This window comes from Sitophilus oryzae, unplaced genomic scaffold (genome assembly GCF_002938485.1).
Source record: "Sitophilus oryzae breed Bouriz unplaced genomic scaffold, Soryzae_2.0 scaffold_1297_pilon_pilon, whole genome shotgun sequence".
NCBI classification, from domain to species: domain Eukaryota; kingdom Metazoa; phylum Arthropoda; class Insecta; order Coleoptera; family Curculionidae; genus Sitophilus; species Sitophilus oryzae.
In genome coordinates, this window is record NW_022145945.1 from 11,350,246 (window position 1) to 11,377,164 (window position 26,919).

At 33.0% G+C, this 26,919-nt stretch overlaps 1 protein-coding gene across 1 annotated transcript in view; it reads left to right on the forward strand.

Annotated features, from left to right (window-relative positions):
- The window catches only part of LOC115874785 (nose resistant to fluoxetine protein 6-like), an 89,021-nt gene that overhangs the window by 55,699 nt on the left and 6,403 nt on the right, over window positions 1–26,919 (forward strand). Inside the window, exons 7-10 of the mRNA XM_030890063.1 lie at window positions 779–947; window positions 17,592–17,723; window positions 19,704–19,907; window positions 20,439–20,688. Coding sequence (XP_030745923.1) covers window positions 779–947; window positions 17,592–17,723; window positions 19,704–19,907; window positions 20,439–20,688 — 755 coding nt within the window. The remainder of the gene's footprint in view (window positions 1–778; window positions 948–17,591; window positions 17,724–19,703; window positions 19,908–20,438; window positions 20,689–26,919) is intronic.

Consider the following 26,919-nt stretch of genomic DNA (forward strand, 5'->3'; position numbering starts at 1 on the left):
GTTTTAGGTCCAGAAGTTGTATCCGCTATAGTTACTGAGACGCGGTTTAATTGAAGATGATAGAGATCAAAATGATACCGCTAACAAATTTAGGTATGTACGACGTACAGTGCAGTCGCTTCCTCGAGACAAGTTCATATAGACGTCCAGGAACCTGGACGTATAGCATATCTAGAATAGAATCGCTAAAAAACCGCCGTTTGCCAGCTTCTCAGATTTATAAAGAATTGCACCTAAGGAAGTACACGTAATTGAACGGACTGTAAGAAGATTAAACGAAACAAATCTTATGTGAAGAAGGCCTGTTTTGGGACCATTTACTAGGTCTGTTGACTAGGACCAAAAGCAAAAGCATGGCTTTAATGTAAAAATGACGAAAAAATACTAGTGTTTTCTTGAAAAGCGAATATCTCCAACAAAAATAAAGCTATTGAGATGAACCAAGACACAAACTATTGAGAAAGGGTATACCTAGATGATAATATTTTTAAGTTCCTTTCTGCCTTAACATATTCCACATCCCACAGGGTGTGAAACTTTTACCAAAATCTCAACATATTGTTGAGATTTTGGTATTGTTTTCCCTCATATAAACTCTAGCACTAAAAAGAAGACTTAACTTAAAAAACTCTTCTATATGTCATTTTTAATTATCATAAATAGGTTGACTGCTTCAAAATGGTGTAGCAACTATTAATATATTTTTTCTGATATATTTACATCTAGTTATTTTATCCATATCAATATAATAACGTTTTGCTATTTTTATTATTTTTAGATTAACTCCCATTTATGCTTTCGTTATTTTTTACTACGCCACCGTGTTTGATTACACTGGGAACGGTCCACTGTGGAAAATAATTGCAGGAGCAGACTCAAACGATTGCAAACAGAATTGGTGGATTAACTTGTTATATCTTAATAATTACATCAATCCAGACCATATGGTAAGTTACAAGCATATAATTTAAATACCTAAGTTTTCTAAACTCTAAGAGATTCGGCGAAACACTTCAATTTTATTTTCACACTATCCTGACATTCTCTTTAAAAAATACTTGTTTTTCCTATATCCAATCATTCCAATCTATATCTTTCCTTTTCTACAAGCATATAATTTAAATACCTAAGTTTTCTAAACTCTAAGAGATTCGGCGAAACACTTCAATTTTATTTTCACACTATCCTGACATTCTCTTTAAAAAATACTTGTTTTTCCTATATCCAATCATTCCAATCTATATCTTTCCTTTTCTATATCCAGTTTCCAATCCAACTTCTAAAATATATGTTAGGGAAAAGGGTATTTATGATAATAAGCGGTCAATAATGTGAGTACCCAATTTCATTGGATAATATTGTCATTGTGAAGCACACAAAAACTAAACAAACTTAAAAAAATAAATCTGTATAAAGCAAAAGACTAAAACCATGTATAAGTATAAAAATAAAATAAAAACTTAAAAAGAGGACATAACAGATCCAAATTTGTATTATACAAAGGTTGTCAGGATAAAAGATTATGACGAACGTTAAACATTAATATCTAGGCCATTTGTTCTGTCGACTGCTGATGGAGAGGCTGATAGAAAGTCTCTTTTAACACTTTTCACTGAACCCGGACTTTGAAATTTAATTTTAAAATGAAGACATTCAAAGCAATCAGAAAATCATAGTTTGAAACCACAGCAATCAAAACTACAATACAAATACATTAATTTACCGGTAGAGGCTAGATGCTTGAATTACTAACCGGTAAGCACAAAATAATCAAAAACATTACCATATTTATAATCTTTATCAGGATTGCGCGCATTAAAACAGACAATAACGTCAACGCCCGGGCAAAATCGTTAATCAATAGTTTATGCAGCTCATCAATATGTTCCGACTTCTTTAGATTTGCGTTAATGACCAGTCAGTCAATACTGTCCTGGGCCATGTTTACATCTTCGTCCGTAGAGAATGGAGCATAAATGGAAGGGGGGTTAATCACCGCGACCTTAAAGATCTATCTGTGTGTCCTTTCTTGAGTTATAACTTATTATACAGTCTATAACTCATCATACTAATCTATCCTTTTCCAGGATTTTCCTGTTGTAGGGAGGCCGGGGTATTTTCCATCTTCCTCTTAACAGCCGTTCATCCTCCGAGGAGTAGATATCTACCTCCTACGAGAGTACCTGCAACCCTAGCTTGGGGTTTAGCTTTTCGTGCCTTTCACAATCGAGGTACCCTTGAGGTGGAGGCTGGAGGATCATCATCCATTTTCTCCACCTCTTTAACTTGGTCTCTCCTTAAATCTAATATAGTCCCGGATCTATAATAGGGGGTTATACCTTCTCTCTCTCTCTCTCTCTCTCTCTCTCTCTCTCTCTCTCTCTCTCTCTCTCTCTCTCGCCTCCTTTTTTTTCAATAACAAGGCTCTTTTTTTTTCAATAACAATAACTCTGCCGGAAGCACTGCGAACTGTGAGGCCTATTGTCTTTGTCCCCTTTCTATATCTGCACCCATTCTCCTATCCCTGTGCCCTGCACTAACTTATGCAGGTCCTTGATAGGATGGGAGCATAGTTCCTTCAGTTCTAGCCTAGCTTTCCCAAATAAAAAGTGCCGCATGCCGCTTGCGATCCAGAGCCTCGCAATGACATATCATATGCTCCGCTGTTTCAGGATCTTTATCGCAGAGTCTGCAGCAAATACTTCCTTGATAAAGGTTGAGCTTGTTCAGGTAACATTTGACAGCCATGTGTCCTTTTAGAGCTAGGTCCTTGGATTGCCTTGCTGTGCCTGTACCCCTGTCTGTTTCTCTAATGGACATTCTGGACATTCAGAGTTTTAGTGCACTACGGGCCATACATTTGGGTATTCCCAGTACTCACTCTGGACCAAGATAGGATGCCGCTGTTCAGAGATCCTTACCTAGCTAGCTCATGGGATTTTTCGTTGCCTTGGATGCCGCTGTGGCCCGGCACATAGAATAATTTAATTCTGTTTCTTCGTGCCAGTCAGTTCAATCAGTTCACCTAGGCATTCCCAGACGAGTCTCGACGATACCTTTGGGCTCATAAGCGCCCCAAGTGCCGCCTGACTGTCTGAGCATATATTGATGAGCTTACCTGAATAAGCTTTTTTATTGTTTTCTCTCGCACATTGTAGAATGGCAAAGATTTCTGTCTGGAATACGGCTGAGTGTTTATCCAAGGAAAATTATTGCCTCCTTGGATTTGAGGTCAATTTCTATTGTGAGGACCTGACCATGGCCCTCCTGCCTCGAGTTGATGACTCGCCAATGTCCTTACATTGGAGTTTTGGCAAAGCTGGTGATACACCGCAAGGGTTGTCTACAGTGGCAAGTTTGTGGCACTTCTACCGAGCTCCGCATGTAGAAGTAAGGCAGACAGTTACAATGAGTTGCTCCCTGGTGTCCCAAGGTTGAGACCAGTAGAGGCTAGTCATCTATATAGCCACGGATCCCTTTGACTTGGTCCTGCCATCGTACGTTTTAGGTTTTTGGTGAGGTTGTCTCCTCTTGGGTCGGCGGTTAAGCCAAGACGCCCGTGATACATGACCACAGACAGTAGAAGAGTGCTTGGTATGACAGGGTAGTCCCATCCGGCATCGTTACACGTCTTGGTGCAATTCCCTGGCTAAACAAGATAATGAAATTCTCCTTAGACCCAGCCAAAATGCCAGAGGGGATTCACCCTAGCATCTGTCTAGAAGCTTCCCCACTAACGACAAGGTCTCGCATCTCCTAGAGGAAGATATTTGTCCGTAACACACAAGGTGTAAATAAATAAGTGCAACAAAATTTAGAATAGATATAATTTTTTTTAATTTTGTGCTTCCATTCAAAGTTATTTGCCTATACAAGGAGGTCTCAATATTACTGAGTTTTATCTCATGGTTCACATTAAAAAGTAGAAATTTGGTCTGTAGATATCACTAATCAAATCAAGAATTATTATTTTGGTATACTACACTCAGATGCAAAAAAACGCAACGGAGAAATTTTGGGTCAAATTTACAGTGTTATATTTTTAGCCCTATTTTCATATATAATTATGTCAATTTTAATTCGTAAACTCAGTTTTTTATAAACTTTAGTATTTGGCATATTAAACAGGGTTAATCTAGGGGTTGTTTTTTTTACCTTAACTTTAAAACACCCTGTGCAATAATTTCGTGTGTAAATTTTCCTAAAATATAATTTTACGGTCAGAACCATGTCTCCTGAGCATTTTGTTTTTTGGATCATGCCAGTACATGTCTTCGTTAATTTTTAAGAGCAAAATGAAGTGATCACGATCAATTTGCATTTTTTTCAATTATCATTACATTTTGATGTAGTTTTTTAATATAACGAGATGGTTTTGGTGACTATTGTCGTAACGTCATATTATGTTGCATTGGGTACTCTATACTAAATTAAAAAAAAAACGTTAAAGACTGTAGATACAGTCCTGGTTTTAATAAACATTAATAACGACAACAGAACCAACGATATTAAAGAAAACATCTGTAATACTCAAGTATACAAACAGAAAAAAATTGTAAAAAATACGCTAATACTTTGTATTGCTGCCCTTGGATGCTGTATATGCCTTGTATATGTCCATTCATATTGTCATTGAGGCTGCATATATCATATTGCGTTATGTTTTCTCATTCTTCTTTAAGGACCAAGTGAAGTTTATTTAATGAAGCTGGTACCGCTTCGCGACTTCTAACCCTTCTGCCAAGCATTTCCCAAACGTCGAACATGATGGGCAGTTCATAGTAGTATATAATTCACAATAATCACCAAAGCAGCCTTGCCATATTAAAGAATAACTTCAAAAAGAAATGATAATTGAAAAAATTGTAAATTGTTGGTGGCAAACTCATTTTGCTCTGAAAAATTAACGAAGGCATATATTGACATGATCCAAAAAACAAAATGCTCAGGAGACATGGTTCTGACGGTAAAATTAAATTTTAGGAAAATTTACACACGGAATTATTCCACAGGGTGTTTTAAAATTAGGGTAAAAAAGCAACCCCTCGATTAACCCTGTATAACATGCCAAATACCAAAGTTGATAAGAAACTGAGTTTACGAATTAAAGTTGACATAATTATATACAATTTGCTAAAAAATGTATTAAAATAGGTCTAAAAATAACAAAAATATAACACTTTAAATTTCACCAAAAATTTCTCCGTTGCGTTTTTTTGCATCTGAGTGTATATACAGAATTTTCAACCAGCAACACCGCTTGCAATATTTTACAATTTTTTTTTATAAATCTTCGAGTTTTGAAATAAATATATTTCTTACAAGTTTTTAACTTATATAAGGCTTATATCTAAAACTTGTATGACATTAAACTTAAAAAATGTAATCTGCATCAGCTTGTTGTGCGCTACTAATTGCAAATGAAGTGCTGAATCATTTTCCAACAAATACACTTGCATAAACTTTATTTTCGTATCCTTGAAATTAGAGACAACGAAGAAAAAATCTTTGAAATCGATTTTTCTTTCACTTTCTGTCAAGAGTGCAACTGCAGCTGTTGCATGTTTCTACGCTATTTGGATTTGCCTGATTTGCTTATATTTGCATGAGATATAGACAATTTGAAAAATAAGATTTAAATTAGAATAAAATAAGAACGCGATACATATTATAAACAAATTGATGATGCAACTATTGATTTTCAAATGATGTTGAAAAATCAAATTTTGTCATATACATACCACTTTTGTTCTTAAATTTATTATTTTAGAAAACAAAGAAATTTTTGTAAATCTTTCTCCATTCGCACAAATACCAAAAATACTTTTTAATGTCCTATCATTGGGTAAAAAAGTGAAAATTAGGAAGAAGTTCAACTGTAAAGTTGTTAGGAACGATGAAATGTTGCACAGCACAAGCTTTGACAGAATATCTGTTTTTAAATCTCCATTCTACGATTCACAATAATTTTATTGTAATTTAAATCCTAATACAATCGCTCCAGATTTTTATACTTTGTCTAAAATCTCATTTATAGAAATAGTTTTTAACATAATAATCAATACTAATATATAAACAAGGCTAATATATAAAATCATTAAGTGACTGACATACTGATTAATCACGATCCTGCTCAAACCACTCAACGTAAGAAGCTCAATTTTGGCATACAGGTTGATTCTAGGGTGTAGAGGTTCGATAAGAAAGGATTTTTCGAAACTCGAATTCTAAGGGGGTGAAACCTTAGGGTGAAACTATTCCCCAAATATTAAAATATTTTTTATTTAAAAACCGATGAGTTTTTGGGAAAAACTCTTAAACACGTATATTTTATTTTGTTGTTTTACATATTTTAAGATTTTTTTATAAATTTATACAGGGTGTTTCATAAAATGACCATGAGTGATCATGATTCTGCTTAAACTGCTTGACGTTTAAAGCTGATTTTTGGCAAACGGATTGACTGTGGTGTAGAGGTTCGATAAGGAGGGGTTTCTCGAATCTCAAATTCCAAGAGGGTGAAAACGCCCCTCAAATATTACAATATTTGTTATTTAAAAAACGGTTAGTCTTTTGCTACAAATAAATTATGCTTGGACAAGCATAATTTATTTGTTTTTTTTACATATTTAGAAATTTTTTAAAAAATCATACAGGGTGTTCCAAAAAGTTGGGTAATTTCTTAACCTTAAATATTTTGCTTAAACTGCTTGACGTAAAAAGCTTATTTTTGGCAAACGGATTTTTCGAAAGTCAAATTCCAACGAGATGAAACTACCCCTCAAATATTACCAAGTTATATAATAATATCGCCATATTGTTTTTTCTCATGCTGACATAAATGTGATAAAATTTTATCCAGTTTGTATGTTAATGGAAATTCTTGCTTTGCTTTATCATCACCATTACAAATGATTAATTTGACGCGAACGAAGTCGCTGGTACACGCTAGTAATATCTATGATATGATAATAAGATCAACATCATCAACATATATAGTACGTCCTCGTATTGTCTTTACAATAGGAAAACCTTTTTTATTATAGATATTTTGAGAAATATCCATTCTTCATAAACATTTTTACTTGTTCTAAAATGGTTAATCCCGTTTTTATTTTTCCCAATTTCCATACCGTTTTAGAGAAAATTAAATAAAAAACATGAAAATATGTTTGAATTTTTTTGAAAGTCTTAAGAGTTAAGACGCGTTTCTATGGTAATATAAATTCGATTTCATTCCTTGATAGATTGTTATTGATGTTATTTTAATTAACGTTGTATTTTTTGCTGTATTAGAATCTTAAAGAAACACTAAATTACTACGGAAAGAGTGATAATAGTTATCAGAAAATGTGCTACTTTAACAACAGCAAAAAATATGACGTTGATCAAAATTTAACTATCTATCAAAGAATCATAGATAAATGCAATAAGTTTAGATTGGAAAGCCCGTAAACATTTTGGGTCGCGAAATTATTTTGGGTCGCGACCGTTATACGCGATCTGGCGCTGCTATAGCGGTCGCTAAGAACAATGGCAAACAAAAACAGAAATAATTTTCTCTTGTCAAAGTCAGAATCTTCAAAAATCATAATAATCTTTCAAAATCTAAATCATTAAAGAAATTCCGAAAAGTGTTTATAGCGTCCATTTTCAAAGTAATTATTGCTATCTTGTGAGTTTAATTCAAGTTTTATTTACTCCAACCGGTGATAATTGTGAAAAGTGGCATTAAAAAGTTAAAACGCTGTGCTGTGAACTGTGAACTGCAAAAACCATCCTGGATCGTGGCATAACGTCGGTTTCCAATGTTTCATAGGTATTTCATACATGCGTCCTTATATAAAATAAAGTTTCTTGTATGCAACACACTGTATTTTATTTATAAAATTAAACGAAAATAATAATAAATTTGAATAAACAATTTTTGGCGATATAATTCCGGAAAAAGCCGAACCGCTCCGAAATTTTCAAAAGTTTTGGGTCGCGACCGTTGCAAGAATAGCGCTAAATAGTGTTTACATTGTCCTTATGGGCACTTTCCAATCTAAACTTCTTTCATTTATCTATGCAAAGAATGAAATCGAAATTATATTACCATAGAAACGGCTTTTGATTTTTAGAACTTAGAAAAAAAATTCAACCATATTTTCAGTCTTTTTTTAATTTTTCTAAAACGGTACGAACATTTCGAATAGTATAAACGGGATTAACCAATTTAGAACAAACAATTTTTTTTATGAAGAATGTATTTTTCTGAAAATGTCAATAATAAAAAAGGTTTTCCTCATGTAAAGACAAAACGGGGACATACTGTATAAGTATAAATGTAAATGGATTGGATAATATTCTTACATCAAAAGGACATCCATGCCTTTTTATACATCAGTCAGAGATCTAAAATTTTCTTGTTATAAAGTTTGTTATAATATTATCACAGACTAAACTTAAAATAATCAATTATTGCTTTTAATATTTTTTGTCATTTTAATTTTCCTTCGCCAAATAGTCAATAAGTTTCAAATGTATTTTAAAACGGTACGGTGTATGTAATCAGTGCAATATGCGTGGTTGATAAAATTGCAAAAAATAAATATATATTTTTTAGGTATAGGCAGAGAGTTAGAAAGATACAACAACCAACGTTAATGTAAAAATTGAGAAAAGTCGGTTATGGCGAATGCGCCGGGTTGAGTCACCAAAGAATATTTTTTATTTTACCACACACTTTGGTTTGTTGTATATGTTACGGTTAAAGTCCAATGTCCGGTTAATGTCGACATTAACAGGTTAATGTTTGGGTTTGGTTATGTTTTTGGTTGTTTTGTTGTGTGTTATTCTCATAGGTTATTCTCGAGATTGATCGGGTAATGGGTAATGTCGACATTAACCGGACATCGGACCTTTACCGTAACATATACAGTACGTCTGTCCGTTCTGTAGCTACGGGGTATCCGTGAGAGGGGAAACGATATTCTCTCGATGTTTTTCGTAAAAAAACAGACGACGCGTCCCATCAATAAAAATTCAACAAATATGCCAGTAGCCAATAAAATGAGTGGGCGGAGCGATTTGCGGTGACGCACTCGTCAAATCGACGTATAAAATATATTGCTGTTTATTTAAATATTTTTTGTCCGCATTCCTTTCATAGACACAGATCCAGCAGATGTACTGTACAAACAAAAGCTTATACCGTTATAGGAAACAAAAGTGTTGATAACAATAATTATTATTTTGTATTAACTGTTATCTATGATAATATCGACCAATTCTTTTTTGAACTGTTGTGAGCTATGAATTCAAATTGGGTTTACCAAAATTTTAATATACCGGGTGCGTCTCAAAAGTGGCTCACCCCTATAACTTTTTTGTTGTTTTTTGTTTTTCAATCAAATCTCGTTTTTTTTCAGAACTTTTGAGACGCACCCGGTATACCTCTATTGTAGCAGAATATTAATTGCATTATAGCAAAGAATATCTTGATTATAGCTTTGATTATAGGCACCACCAACATTTTATTATATTACTAGACTAGTAGCACAGCTTATTCATTAGACAGCCAGTCGATTTGTGATAATTTACGCGGGACTTTGCATACCTACCTAGATATTCGCTTATATTACGTTATGTAACAAACGAAATTCTGAGCTTCATTGAAGAGCTCAATTTGAAACCCTGACTGCCTGCAAGAGTACGAGAACAGGCGCGGCAGGTGATGCGCGTCTACTCAAAAACTAACGAAATCAACTAGCTAACAGCATATAGATTAAGTTACAAAAAATCTATATTTATAATAACAGATATAAAAGATAAGTTCTATGCTTCTCTAAAACAGATGTTCGCAAATGTAGGTCAACAGTTTTGCATTAATTATTTAAACAATCTGTAAACGAAACTTGTTATATGATTCGTTATAAAATAGAGAGTTTAATGGTGATTTCAATCATGAACATTATCTACCATTGCATAATGACTGATTATGTTAGTGAGGTAATTTTTACTACTTATACAGGGTATTTAAAGACGCTTTTATCTATACATCATACTGGTATTTTTGATTAATTAAGATATCAATAACTAAGATCTTTTCATCAAATTACTTCCACAAATACTAGTATAAATATTTATTTTCAAAATTATTATAATGGAAGGGTATGAATGAAAATTGTATTTCAGTTTTCAATGCATGTTTGAAAAAATATAGTAGGTGTGCTATTTTTCAATGTTTTTAAGAATTTAAAAATTAAATTTTTTAAAACTTTTATTTCGATAAAGTTATGAAACTATTTAAAATCGTTCCAAGAGATGTGCAACGTTTTCATTTCAATTTTAGCATTAACCTGATTTTCGGCATCTGTACTTTCTAAATTTTTAATTACAAAAGAAGCCAGAGGATATGTATAATATACGTAATACAGGGTGTCCCAGAATTCCGTGGACATAGAACTACTACGTATTTTTGGAATTAAAATAAGTTCATTGAACACAATTTACCTCTATACAAAAGTGCTTCGTTTGTCCGCTAAAGGGCATCACATAAACACATTAATATCCTCACCCCTACATACATTTTGGTATAAATATTTTTGAACTCCACCGACGGACGATTAATTTTTAAATGAATGAACGTTCGAGTTAATTTTTTATGGATGCCCTCTAACGGACAAACGAAGCACTTTTGTATAAAGATAAATTATATGCAATTAACTTGTTTTGATAAAAAAATACGTAGTTGTTCTATGTCCACGGAATATTGGAACTCGCTGTATAATTTGTAAGTCTGCTTTGGAAAAATAAATTTTCCAATTTTTTTTTCACAAAAACTATGAGATGTAGCGTTTTTTACAAGAGACAAAAAATGTAGTAAATACTAACATTATAGAAAACCATTTTACAAAAAGAAAATCTGTCAGACTAACGGTTCTTAAAATATCTGAAAAAATGTGTATATGTTTTTAAAGTTTGATGCTCTCTAGCGGACAAACGAAGCACTTTTGTATAGAGGTAAATTGTGTCCAATGAATTTACTTTGATTCCAAAAATACTTAGTAGTTCTATGTCCACGGAATATTGGGACACCCTATATATTTAAAATTAAATATATGTATTTACATACACAAGGTGTCCCAGAAATAAGTGCAAGTATTTTAAGGGGTGGCAGATCTGGTCAAAAGAAACATTTTTTCTCTTTACCATTTTTCAAATTCCAAGTCCAATTCCAAGTCCAAAATAACCAAATTATTTTACTTTGAAAATTTAAACAAAAAATGCTTTTTTGCAAAACTCAGAACTCAAAAAATTCCAAATTTGGCAAAATTTTTTTTCTCAAAAAAAAACTCATAGGCGTGTTTCTGAGGCCGAAATATACTACCACTTAAAATACTTGCACTTATTTCTGGGACACCCTGTATATTTAATTGCCATAAAATTCATTATAATAAATGTCTTTCATATCAATAAGACCAAATCAATGTTCATTAGTTTCACCAATACTACCAATTTTAAAATTGGGGATGTTTGCATTGAAAGTGTCGAATAGTTTACATATCTAGGACGTATCATGAACACCGATGGCGGCGGAGATTGTGGCGGAGATTGTGGCGGAGATGCGGTTATCAGGAGGATGAAGAAAGTACAGCTTATCCTTACTAATACAGCTTAGACCTGCTTCACTTCGCAAACAAACCAGAGGTGTATGTAGAAATTAGGAAAATCTGCCATAAACGATATTAATTGTCAAATCGAGAAAACCCTTTGTGACAGTGCTTATACTGTCTCGGTATCCCTCGTAGAGTACCGACAAGAATGACTTGCAAATATGTTTTTACTAGAGTTTATAGCTTGTATGAGCGATAGTATTCGTCATAAGTACTGCTCGTACAAATAAGATAAGAACGTTGCCAATCTCAGATTTTTAGTTTTAGATTTCTAACGACGTGACAGTCGAATTTGGCAAAGTAGGTCAAGTGTTACCCACTTGAAAAACCGTTTTAAAATGCACGTACCCGCTACCTGATAATAAATTTGAATTTTGCAATAATCTAAATCATACCCTTCATACACAACAGCTATTAATAATTCTTTAGTTAATTAATTATTTTATTACATATATTCATAAGTGTTTGCTTTATTTAGTAGTTAATAAATAGGTATGATTTTCGCAACTAACTTGTTTTTTTAAAAAAATATATTGAATCAAAAATTTAGGGTGTTCAAGAAAATTAATTCCGAACATATTATCCTTGTATATGTAAACAAGGATATTATATAATATATTTAATATTATTGTACTATTTTATTATCTACCGGGTGCGTCTCAAAAGTGGCTCACCCCTATAACTTTTTTTATTTTTTCAGATAAAAAAACGAGATTTGGTATGTTAATATATGACATAAATTAGGATTGATTGACGTATTCAATAATAATTGTTTTTGGTCACTACCTATATGTTTCCCCGGAAATGACTACAACTTTTGATTTTTAAATAGTACCCTCGGTATTTTTTTACTTTATTCGATAGAAAATGACATTCTTTTTCTAGCCCAGCTCTTCTGAGAGTATCATCATTTCTCACCCGGTCGACATTTCGGGACTGGAATGACAGTCCCGAAATGGAACATGCCAAGAAAATCCTAGCAGGGCCATCCAAACGCAGAAACCATGAAGCATGTTATGTGCTGGGAGCAGGACTAGGTTTGAAGTGGTTGGCGAAACCATGTTAGGGACCTATCAGACCAAGGAGACATATCACCCTCGGACATAATAGCCTATGTTAAAATAGTAGGTCTTGAGGGTGAACTTCAAAAATCTTTTTTGTTTAAAGTATATCGGCTATTATTAATTGGAATACCATTTATTTTTAAACCAATGGAACTGTCGGAGATTGACTCAACGAATGTTCTTTCCACATTCAAGTTGAACAACATTGGATACAAAATACACCCCTGTCTTACCTCCTTTTTATTTCTAAATCTTCTGTCACTCCCACGTTATGTATACGAGTTTCAGCTTTTTGCATTTTGCTTTTTTGCGTTTCTGCATTGAAACTATCTCAATTTTATTTCTTTCCTTAAGAAGTGGTGGTTATTGCTGGATGGTGGCTGGAGTGGACTTTATTTTGCAAATAGTGCCTTTACTAATTCATAACAGTATAGTAAACCTTATTACAAGGTATCAATCAACAAATGCGGCTAGTAATTTAAATAAGTCATTAGTATAACCGTTGATTGAAGAGAAATAGCCTTCAACCATTACCCACAGAATATACCGTATGATCGAAAAAAAAAAAACGGTGTCCAGTTGGCATGGAAATGAACATCGATGACATTTCCCATATAATTTTACATATAAAAAATGACAGCGACCTTCATTTCATAGACACCGTTTTTATTTCGATCCTACGGTTTAACTACGCAATATATTCTGACGTTAGGTGATAAAGCAGGGCCTAGGTATAAATTTTGTGCTTCAACCAGCGGCATAACCAAATATAATTCTATTTTAAATTAAATTGAAATGGTTTTCGCTAGATTTTTTAAAGATCTTTTTAAGAATTAACCAGCTGATGACTCGAGAGATCTGAAGGAGGGTTTGGGGTCTTCCAGAAAAAAATCTTACCACCTAGTTTTAATAGATAATATCTATCCCCTCATAGTCTTTATGCTAGAAATTACCCGACGAGTACAGTATTTGATTGTATAAAAATATCAGCATGCACTCAAATATCTATAGGTATATATTTTATTGAGTTTTATTATCTTTGCTCTTAAGTACAAGCCGCCACTGGGTTTAATTATCAATTACCTAAATTATTTTTATATTCCTGGAGCATATACCTTATACTTAATCTAAGAGCATAACGAAAAATACAAAGAAAGAATCAACTAAATATGGTCTGGTGATTGTCCAAATTTTCCAATTTTCAATTGTATTTATTTTCACTTACACTAAAGTATCATCTATAGTATCGGGCACTGTATGCGTAACGAAAATATTAATTCTTACTAAAATTACTTATTACAAAAAGGGTATAGATTTCACTGTAGCTCATTGTGCTTGATAAAATGTAGGTCGTCGGTAGTTTCGTTTACGTATAATATTCACACACATTCTCCAAACGGTACTTGCTATAGAAGGTAGGATAGATTATTGAACAGATACCTAGACGGTTTCATTACTTTATTATTATATAACTACTCGTTTGTTATCTAACTCTAACAGCTTCGATTGGCTAGGCTAACGTTCGCATTATTTATATTTGTGGTTTGTTGAAGATTAATGATTTAGTTGTTTCTTATTTTTGAAATATTTGAACGAATGAAACATTTAGAACGGACCACAGCATATTCAGTACCAGCTGACGGTCTCCCCTTTCTTTTAATATCCGCGTATTAACTACTGCACCCTACACCTATTCTCGTACGTATGCTAGTAGTCGGAGGACCAATTACGATCGTTTTTTTTTAAATAAAGCTTCATTGGAACTTTGTTTGACAAAAGCCAGTATCTGAGACGACTCCAGAGAGGCCAGCCCTTCGACACCAGCAATCAGGCAAGGGTGTACCTTAAAGCGTTTTAGCTTCCAGCGTGGTTTGATTGCTTTGGTTAGGTATGTTTTGGTTTGGTTTGTTGGTTCATTTTTGTTTATTTTCGTTTTCTTCTCGAATTAACTACAGTCTAAATTACAGTATCTACTAGGTTAAGCTCATACCTACACAAAAAAAGTGTTCGTTAATAAATAAATACCTTTAGCAAGGTTTCCTGCTGCGCACTTTGGCACCATTTTCGTCCTGCACGTTGAGGGATTGGAGTGCACTTTGATGCAGTGTAATTCCTAACTGGTAGAGACAGCAATCGGTGTCACATAGGAGGCATTGTAAATAAGTAGTAAGGTGTTCTGGTGTTACCCCATTTGCACCACATATTAAACCTCGGTTTTTATCTTTTTGTTAGTATAGTATTGTTTGTTAGTATATGATAGTGAATTAGGATTGACTGACGTATTCAATTGCTTTTGGTTTTGTTTTGGCAAAAACTTTTGATATTTTCGATTAAAGTCGTATTTTAAATTTCAATCTAGAGTAGCATGGCTGTGTTAAACACACTAATTTTTAATCAAGGAGCCTTAGAAAAATAGATTTTATCGTCTAATGCTTTTCGTGTCTTGTCCTGGCCGGTTAAAAGCTGTCCAAATTTTATTTTTAATGATATCTCAATTTTTTCAAATGGAACAAGGGTGACTCATTAGCATATTTGGAAAAATCATTTTTTTACGAATAATTTTGTACCACGCACTTGGTATTTCGAGTCAAATTTGTCGTTTCGAATCGCATGTTAAAATTTCAAATAAACCATATGCGTAAATGTCAAAAGTTGACATGATATGTCATTCTATTGAGATTGAGAGTGTCATTTTCTATCGAATAAAGTAAAAAAATACCGAGTGTGTCATTTAAAAATTAAAAGTTGTAGTCATTTCCGGTGAAATAGGAAGTGACCAAAAACAATTACGAACGTCAATCAATCTAATTTATGTCATATATTACCATACCAAATATCGTTTTTTTATCTGAAAAAATTAAAAAGTTATAGGAGTGAGCCACTTTTGAGACGCACCCTGTATTTTCCTATTAGGTACGTTTCTTGATCAGACTTTTGAGCAACCAAATATTTATACATACCTATTCAACTGGAAAGCTCTTCGAAATTTAAGTGAGGCCACCCTGTATATTACCTAATAAACCTTAATGGACATATTTCTCTATTCTCGTGTCTATAATGGTCTTTCTCGATATGATAACATTGCGGTTAAACAAATATCCAAACATGAAAGAGTTAGCATGTGTGGCAATAAAGAAAGTTTTCATTTTTCTTCAGAGGAAATAAAATATTATTGTATTAAACATTAATATTGCACAGCGTACAGTTAAGTATAACTATTTCGTTTGTATAAAAATCTTGTTTGTATTATATTTTAAAATATTCAAAAAGAGTTATGTAAGATTTAAATAATTATTGTTTTAACGGGTTTGCTTGATAATTAAATATAACTTTCTACTATTTTTAATTACGGTGTGTGTTGCGTTAAGACACTTAGACATTATACACACATGACGTTATTCTTATTTTTTAATAATACAGTAAGATCACTTCTTAGTAATACAGTATGATATATATACAGGGTGTCCCAGGCAGAGCGTGCATTAGAAGTTTCTAGAGAACTACAACATCTAGCTCCGAGATTTTTTGCACATCATAGTTTCCCAACGAGATCTATCGATTTAAAATATTTTCAATATGGCTGCACTTCCGGAAATACCGGAAGTTGACAGCAACTTTCTTATTTTAAATGAGTGCCCCCAATTTTTATTATGTACTTAAATTCTCTGTAAAATTTTATGAATTTTGATATAAACACCCTATATCTAACATTAACCGTTTTTGAGAAAAAAAATATTTAACATTTTTGAACGAAAAAAACTGCCTTCCAAAAATATGTGTATAGCCTAAACGTCAAATTTAGTGATTACCACAGCCACTGTGCCATAAGGAGAAAACATGTGGCTATCTATTTCATAAATTAAATTGTTCGAATATCATATAATAATGGCCGCAGCTGTCATTGGTCGCAGCTGAATTGAGCGATTAAAAAATTATCACAAATGAAAATTCACTTTTTTATTTCACTAGTGAAACGGCTTTTCAGTTCGTTACTCTTAACTATACATGTTCCTATACCTAAATCGTTTTTAAGTTATTTAAGATTTATTTTTAAAGCGTATATTTTTCTTGGTTTTAACCATTAGCCTATGATTTTAAACGTCAAGTGATGTAAAACAATAGATCTGGCCCTGTCATATTGTGACGCTTTGTTTAAAAAGCAGCATCATTTTCGAGCCAACTTCGTGCTGTTTTTTTTCGATCATACGGAATATTATTAATAATATCAACTGCTAGATATCACTAAAGAGCGAAAATACGAGATATATTTTTATAAATACACTTTTTAAATTCTTAAGCAGGCAGTATTTATACTATAGGAAATTCACATAATTCGTTTTCTGACCGTTTGACACTTAATGTCAAAGTAACAAAGAAGGTGAAAAATTTTAATTTTGTTCTTTTTAAAAAGACAAGAAAACATATCCAAAATTATGATTCATGATTCAAACATGCGTCGAATTGTCTTAAGGTGTGTTCACACCGGCTGCGCAAATCATTTTCTTAACATATACTTTTGTGCGCGCAAAAAATACACTTCAAAAGTACATGTTAAAAAAAGGTTTTGCGCGGCGCAGCCGATGTGAACGCACCTTTAGGTAGCAAGCAACACAGTTTTTCCTCAAAGCAAAAATAACAGTCTAGGCTAGGCCTTTAAAATTGTTTAAATGGGCTGTACAGTTCATCAGCCTCCTCAAATTTCCATCATACATGTTAAGAATATCTTAAGGTTTGGATAGCACAGTCCAAAGCTTTGTTATAAAATTGAACGTGTGTGACTACTTTTACCTCAACTTTTACTATATTTTTGTTATAAGTTATAAGTAATTTATAAATAGCAGTTTTTGCTAAATTTTTCCTTTTTCAGTGTATGACGCATGCCTGGTATTTGCCATGCGATTTCCACTATTTTATCATAGCCATAGGAATATGTTTGCTGATAAAGAAAGAAAAGAAAGTTGGATTGAGTGCCTTATTTACAATAATCATAATTTCAATGGTAAGTATACAATATATACAACATTTCTAAGGATAGAACTATTGATTTGTTAGTACTACTTGTTCTTTTTCTTTCACTTCGTTTTTATTTTTTTCTTTCTCTTTAGAGTTTTTTACTATTTATTTATTCTCCTAAAACACTTATTAACGAATCCATCAAAATTTACAAATATTTATAAGTATATATGTAAGGTGGTGACAATTTCGATGCTCAACAATGCCATCTCAGAAACTACGAGAGATACGAATTCGGTTAAATGGGACAAAAGTTGCGTAATTAGAAGTCTGACAAACACCTATGAAGAAAACCGGTATCTTGATTAGTTTCGAATATGCTAAAAAAATGAAAATAATACGTTTATTCTAAATGACAATATCTTCAGAACTATTATTGTATGTATTGCAACGTAAGTTGGTAGTTTTATATTTTTGACCTAGGCCAATTAAATGCAGTTTTCAGAAAATTTCGAAGCCTTCTAGATTTCGCACAACAGTCAAGCTTTTGTTTTCTTATGGCCGCCATTTTGAATTTTTATCCTGTTAGATAGAGCAAAAAATAATCTATACGGTGGTATCTAATTTTTATTCATTATTATGTAAATTCACTGAAAAAAATACATTTTTTAAAAATTCGCTCAAAAGATCAAGTCTGCCTTGGAAATCCAATTGACACTTTATATGACAGCAAGTTATTTTTTGTTTACTCTATTAAGTGTCAAATCTGGACTCAAAAATGTATAGTAGATAGTGTAAAGTGTATTAACAGTCAACAATATGTTTACAAGTGAGAAAATACGAGATATATATGATGTTTACTTAAAAAATAATAGAAATTTCGATATGGCATGCGCAAGTTATAGAACATTGTATCCTGAAAGGACACAGCCTCATCGTACTATTTTTGCAACGATTTAAAGAAATTTATCAGTTGCTGGTAGCTATAAAAACAAGAGGGCAATATTTTAAAAGGCTTAATGATATTAATGTAGCAGCTCAAACTGAAATTAATCCGGAAACTTCTAGCCGTAAAATAAGTTGCGAGTGTTGTATAAGTGATTCTTATGTAGGAAAAATTATCAAAAAACATAAATATCACAACTTTAAAGTTAAATCTATACCAAATATACATTTTTTTTACTTGCTGGTGACCACGAGAGAAGATTACAATTTTGCAGATGGTTTCGGTAAAGTGTTCAAGAGAGCTCCCTTTTTTCTAGAAAAATATTACGGACGGATGAATCTTTATTTACAAATTCCGATACATTTAATAGAAAAAATTTACATTATTTTGCAAAAGAAAATCCCCATTTAATTAGAGAAGCCAGACCACAAATAAGATATTCTTTGAACGTGTTCTGTACCATAAAATTTTAGGTTCTGTATTGACCTGTATTGCCTCTGATATACAATTTTTGTGCGTTCAGATTTGACATTTAATAGAATAAACCAAAAATAAGTTGCTGTCATATAAAGTGTCAATTGGATTTCTAAGGCATACTTGATCTTTTGAGCGAATTTTTAAAACATCTATTTTTTTAGTGAATTTACATAATAATGAATAAAAATTAGATACCACCGTATAGATTAACTTAATTATTAATAAGAAAAACTTAACTTGAAAACGGCATTTGATTGGCAGAGGTCAAAAATATAAAACTACCAACTTACGTTGCAATAGATACAATAGTTCTGAAGATATCGTCATTTAAAAAAAACGTATCAATTTTCATTTTTTTGACATAAATCCGAAACTAATCAGGATACCGGTGTTTTCTTCATAGGTGTTTGTCAGACTTCTAATTACGCAACTTTTGTCCCATTTAACCGAATTCGTATCTCTCGTAGTTTCTGAGATGGTAATGTTGAGCATCGAAATTGTCACCACCCTATATACTTATAAATATTTCTAATTTTTGATGGATTCGTTAATAAGTGTTTTAGGTTGTTACCATTTTTGGAATAATTTTCATCAACTTTTTAGGTTATCCCTTTTATATTGACAGTAGTCTATAAGAGACCGGCGATGTTGATGTTTTATCCCGAATTCCTGACAGGACCAAAAGTGCATCCCGATTTCCTGCTGACTTACGTCAAGTCTCACACGAGAGCCACACCATATTTCATAGGAATGTTTGCTGGCTATTTGTATTACAAGCTGAAGGGAAAAGACACCCATATATGTAAGGTAATTATACAGGCTTTTTCTGAAATATATCCAGTTTTGCACAATAAATATTTTTTTGTCATACGCTCCCAAAAACAGCTATTTTACGGACTCATTTCAGTCCGTAAAATGTTTCTTTTTCGGCCTAGGCCGTAAAGGTCGTCATGGCAACCTTTATGGACTAAAATGTCTAAATTGTTGATGAATTTGTGTGATTTTGTGACAAATTTCGAATGACATGTCAAAATGCGATGAAATAAACAAACTCGTTACTAAGATATGAATTTATAAGCCAACTTTTTCAAACATTATAATTTCAAATATGGAAAATTTGCAAATATGCGTTCTAAAAAACTGTAAAAAGCGTATGACAAAAAATAGTGTATGTAACACGTACCTAAATTATGTTTTTTAGGACTCATCTACTATTTCGGACTCGGCTAACGCCTCGTCCGCAAACAGTAATGATTCGTCCTAAAAAACATCATTTTAGGTACTAGTTACATAAATAGCTATTACCGTTAATATTAATATATTATAAATTTGTTTCAGACAAAGTCGATTTTTATAGTTCTGCTTTCGCTCATCTCAGTGGCAGCTGCTGTATTATGCGGGGCAGTTTTCTACAACCCTTATCATCCCTACAACCCCTACGAGAGTGGAGCATATGCAGCCCTACACAGACCTCTATGGGCTCTGGGCAGTATAGGAATAATGTTTGTTGCTAGCTACGGACATGCCAGCTTCATAACCAAGATCCTCACCTGGAGTCCTTGGATTCCATTAAGCAAATTACAGTATGGTATGTATATAAAAAAATATCCAAATAAACTCATCGGCAAAAGTCTTGCATCCCTTTACTATTTTAATAAAAAATTACATTTCAAACTAATTTTTCCTGGAAATCAAGAGATGCTAAAATTATGTTAAAAAATAACACAAAAAAGGAAAAACTTTCACCAAGTTTAATAATATACTTGCTAAAATACAATAAAATGCAAATTCCTTAAAGAAAAATGTTTGACAAAAAAGAGAAAATAAATTAATAAATAATAAATTCTCACAAAATTAAGGTTACTAATATAAAGTATTGCCTCCTCGATTTGTTATGAGTGCATCATGTCCTCGGGGTATCTCCACTATACGGTTGTTTATGGTTTCTTGAGGTAAGTTCTGCCATTCCTCTTGAGCGGCAATGATCAACTCCAGGCGATTTCTTAGTGGGTTATTTCTGCGAAATACAGCTCCGGTGATGTAGTCCCAGACATGTTCAATAGGATTCATGTCGGGGGAGAGTGGAGGCGAGTCGGGGGAGAGTTGAGGGGAGAGTCCAGACGAGTTATTTCCCCTTCATTTAATGCTTCCTGGACCATCCTAGCTCTGTGAGGACGAGCGTTATCATCCATGAGAATAAAATTATTGCCGATTTTTCTTCTCGCAGTGGATAAATTATTGATCTGATTACAGTTTCCACATACAAATGTGCGTTTATTATCTCAGGAATATGAATGAGCTCTGTTCGCCTATTGTTCATGATGCCACCCCAGAACATCTCAGTTCCTCCTTGATAAGGAGCAACAGCAAGGGCTGTATTCAAGCGATGCGGCCTCCCTGCCTCCCTCCACACTCGCTGACGATAGTTATCACTAATCAAACCTATCCTGGTTTCGTCAGTGAAAATTACGTTTCTCCACTGAGGTAATAACCAGTTCTGATGTTCTCTAGCCCACTGTAGCCTCCTTTGCCTATGGTGTAAAATTAATAGAGGGGCTTGCAGTGAACGTATACGCGCGCCGCAATCCAGCATTAGAAAGTCGCCTGGAAATGGTTCGGCTTGATATCACTCAAGTTCGTTGAAACTGAGATCGTAGCTCTCGAATTGGAACTGACCGATTTCTTCTGGCAAATTGAGCCAAGTAGCGATCCTGTCGTTCAGTAGTTACCCTTGTACTATCCAACCTAGGACGAGATCTTTTACATTTCCGGTGTCCATATACCGTTGTATAATTCGGCTTACAGTACTTTCGTAAATTTAAACGATCAGCAATTTGAAGCCTGCTGAGACCTTCTTCATGCAAAGCAATAATTTGAAGGCAGAAATTTCGTGCCCTGGCATTTTTGTCGCCTTTCACAACACTTACTACAAGATTGAACTCGAACTGAGAAACAAAATTTGACTGCAAATAGCAAAATCATATACATTCCATCGATAAGGTTTTCTTTCATTGCTTTTATGACCTATTCTTTGTAGACACATATTAAGGTATTTGTACACATAGCCACAACAATATGCTATGCAAAGAAATAAATTTATCTGGGGGGTGCAAGACTTTTGCCGATGAGTGTAAATTGGAATAGTAATAAATTACTAACTATAAGTAACTATAAGTTCATACACAAACTATGATTATCGCTGAACGATCCGATAAAAAAAAAATTATCTGGGGGGTGCAAGACTTTTGCCGATGAGTGTAAATTGGAATAGTAATAAATTAACTATAAGTTCATACACAAACTATGATTATCGCTGAACGATCCTATTTTCTCTATAAAAATGTTAATTGTGTTTCTACAGATATTTAATATGTATTTAATTTGAATATTTAATATGCATTTCATAAATTTGTATCTAATATGCATTTAATTTGAATTTGATTATTTTATATTTAAAATAATAAACTAACTGCTATATTGGGTAGGTAAATTTGAAAATTTGTTTAATACAAAATGACCAGCAAGATTTCATAAAAATGGTTCAATAAACTTAAAACGTAATCTTAATTCAACGGAAAATAAATTGATAATAAATTTTTGTTATTATGTTATGCCTCGCTAAGACAAAGACAGATTATCGGTAATTTGTGGAATCAGGACAGGAGCAATCGTTGGCGGAATCAGAACCGGACCTAAAATTTTCGTAGGCAAGATGAGAAGTGAAAAAAGATAATCATGGAATGGAAACTGAAATAATAAAGTATAAAGTTATAGGGACTAATGTCAGTCTCGGTTTGGGAACCGCCAAGAACATCCAAATATCCAAGCTTCGAACCCGAAACCTTATAAATGCTGGCAGAAATACCTCATTACAGCTGATTTAAATATACCTCACCCTATAACTTTTTTACTTTTTCAGATAAGAAAGATGTATGTATATGACAGTTCCTATGCACTTCGCAACTTCCTGTTTCACCGGAAATGACTACAACTTTTGATTTTCAAATGGTACCCTCGGTATTTTTTCACTTTTATTTTATAGAAATAGAAAATGACATTCTGAATGTAATGACGTATGATGTAATGACTTTTGATATCTTCGCGCCATGACTGTGTTAAAGCTACTAATTTTCTAATTTATAATCAAAGGGCCTTTTTGCCTACTAATTTTCTAATTTATAATCAAAGATTTTTTTGATCGTCTAATGTTTTTCTTGACTTCTCCTTACCGGTTAAAACACGCTCAAATCGTATTTTTAATATTAACTGAAATTTTCAAATGGAACGAGGGTGGCTTATTCTTACTAGCATATCTTTAGAAAAAAGAAACATATGAATAATTTTGTACCACATACTTGGTATTTCGAGTTAAATTGTTATGGACACAATATGAGACTCTATATTTAAATTTATAATACTATTTTTTAAGAAAAAATGTAAAAAGTTAACATGTGAGATGCCATTTTATTCAGAATGTCATTTTCTATCGAATAAATATAAAAAGAATACAGACGGTACCATTTAAAAATCAAAAGTTGTAGTAATTTCTGGTAAAACAGGAAGTGATCAAAAATTGAATACGTCAGTCATTCCTGATTTATGTCATATACTAAATCTCGTTTATTTATCTGAAAAAAAAATAAAAAGTTATAGGGGCCGATTCTCATAGATAAAACATACTATTAAAAGATCTTAGATACATTTTGGAGGATGGAACATTCCTTATGTGTATTTCAGATTTTTTGTCTCAGAAAATGTGAAATATAAGTTGTTTTCTCTCAACAATGTTGCTTACTTTTTAGACTTTGATAGGTATCTCAAAAATTAGTCATATGATTTAAAATTTTAAATATTAACTTAAAGTAACACATATCAAGGAATATTAGGAAGATATTAGGTATACGATCTAAAAGTTCCGTCTAGGCATCAAAAAGGGCTGCCTCATAGACGGACCCGAGTTTGATGCGAGACGAGACGTGTTCCTTGTCTAACTTTGTCTCATCTCGCTTATGTTCATTAGATGAGGAAACACGAAATAATTCTCTTTACTATTTAACCTTGACCTACTTCGGCGCATACCGGTACCGCATATTATATATATTAGCAATGTAATTTTTCCAACTTGTTTTTATTTTAAATTAATAGTTTCATTCATTTTGGAATCAAAATTCAAAATAAAAGTGATGATTATACGTTAAAAATGATTTAATATTAAAACCACTGGTTTTCTATGATTCCATGCTATAAAACATAACATGAAAATATTTGGATACAGATTCCAGTCAAAATATTTTAACCAATAGAAAATTATCGTCATCGACATGTCTGAAATCTGCCATGAGACCCCATTAATGAGACCCCAAAGAGACCTCATTAATAATGCGTATTAAAAAAATGTTGGGGTGGTTACCTTCTATCTTGTGAAGCGCGGTGAGTAAAAAGAACCTCATCCCCCACTCCACTAATTTCTCATCAGTATTTGAGATCTTTTTGATAGTAACACCGAACACCGAGTAAAGACAGTAAAACTATGCTAACTTAGCGAATATTGATAATATATCGATCTCGGATATAAACACCATTATATCAAAATGTGGAGGAGGTTGATGGAAATTTAGAGGAGATATGGAGTACTTATGGAAGAAACTCAATCATATTCAAATCTAGAATTCCACTGTATCTTAAAAAGAAAAAATCGACCAATGTGTACTACCAGTCATGACCTACGCATGCGAAACCTGGACACTTAACAGGGACTTTATAAGGAAACTGTAGATCGCACAACGCTCAATGAAACAAAATATGCAGGGAATATCCAAGAAAGACAGTAAAAGAACAGTGGATAGGACAAAAAACCCAGATAATAGATGTCATCCACAGAATCAAATCCTTCAACTGTCAATGGGCAGGAAGAACGGACCACAAAAATGATGGACCACAAAAATTACAGCATGGTACCTACGAGAAATTAAGAGACCTAGAAGAAGACCAAACCTGAGATGGGACTATGATATTAAGAAATTAGCAGGGATAACTTGGGCCCGCATAGCTAACAATAGACAGCAACCGGGCTCAACTCAGGGGCGCAACTAGACACCTACTTTTAAGGAGGGCTCAAGTCTTTTGGGGGGCCTTAGGTCACTATAAGATAATATTCATTTGAGGGTAAAACCAAGTAATTTAGGGGGGGACTAAGCTACCCCCTAGCCCCTCCCTAGTTGCGCCACTGGTCCATCTACAAAGAAAGAGAGTATAAAAGTAAATATGTAAGAGAGACGACACCATAATTGGAAATACTTGAATAAGCTGAAAATAATGATGATGGTGATATCAAAATGTTATCAATAAATACCTACTAATGTAACAGACTATGATACTTAAACTTATGCAAGAAATGCATTTTGGTTATTAGATTTGCAAGAGCCGCCGACCTTCCCAAATTGCAACATGAGCCCATTTATTAACGTCTACTTGAATTTTAGTTGTATCCCATGGAAGCGCGACTGATTCTTCCAAGGCTATACGGGCACTTGATATTCGGTGAACAACCTGATCGTTCTCGAAATAGTCAATCGAAATATTAAGCCGCTTCAAGGTTTATTGCCTTTTGAGAGAGTCAAAAAAACGTATCGATGGACGACAGATATTAATGTTGTGGTATCTATTTATTAAAAAAACTGTTCGTATACGTTTAACCAAAGAATATTATATTTAAATTATAATATTCTTTAATTTACATTATTATCATTTGAATTATCAAAATCACTGGAATAAAATCTGCAAAATAAAATAGTTATTTTTTGCAAACACTATTGCGTTAATCCAACGGAGACTAATTGTCAGCAGTGGCTTACTAACGAACAAATTTGCCTAAAGGACAAAAAATGCTTAATGTTTCGGAAAGTATATCTTTTTCCGTCTTCGGAAGCAAAACAATGCAGAGAAACAAAGAAAAAAAACATTTGAAATATCTAAATGCAACTATTCGAGAACACTCTTTAGTTTTTTTTTTAAACAGATACGTCTACAAAAACCGCTGACGTTCTGTTAAAATATATTGCATCCGATACGTTGATACCACAAAACACATACACAAGAAGAAGTGCGAGCGCCTTGCTAAATATTGGAAAGTGAAATTGACGTTTAAATTTGACACTGTTGACAAGTCTACTGCTACTAGCGCCCCCAATTTCGCTTGTAGGAACTACGGGCTAAATTGTCACGCATGGCGGGAAGTTTAAAAAAATAAACAATTTTATTTCTTCATTTATTTTTAATTATGACATACACAAAAACACAAAAAATACACCATTTTTTAAAAATATGTTTAATATCAATATCAAATATACAACAGAAATTAATTTCACCACAATAAATTAATAAAATTAAAAGAATAATGTTACAAGTAGATCAAGAGACAAAATTAATTATAACAAAACTGAAAAAAATGGCGTCATAGATGGCTTAGAAATAAAAGATATATCATAATTTTGAAAGTAAAATTATATGGGAAATGTCTTCGATCATCATTTTTAAGCCAACTGGACGATTATTTCAAACATACAAGCTGAGTTCGTTCATAGTGCTCTGAGAAATCTAGATAAACAAAGAATAATAAATTAAAAGTATTCCAGGGGAAAAGAGAGGAAAAACCTGTATCGTCTCTGATATCTGTCAGGGTATTGTTGAAAGTGTCATCTTTTTGCTCGAAGTTTTCAGGTCGATCAAAAAGATGACATTTACAACAATACTTTGCTGTAACTTTCACAAATATCAGAGAGAGTACATACAGGTATTGCCTCTCTTTTCCTCTGGGATG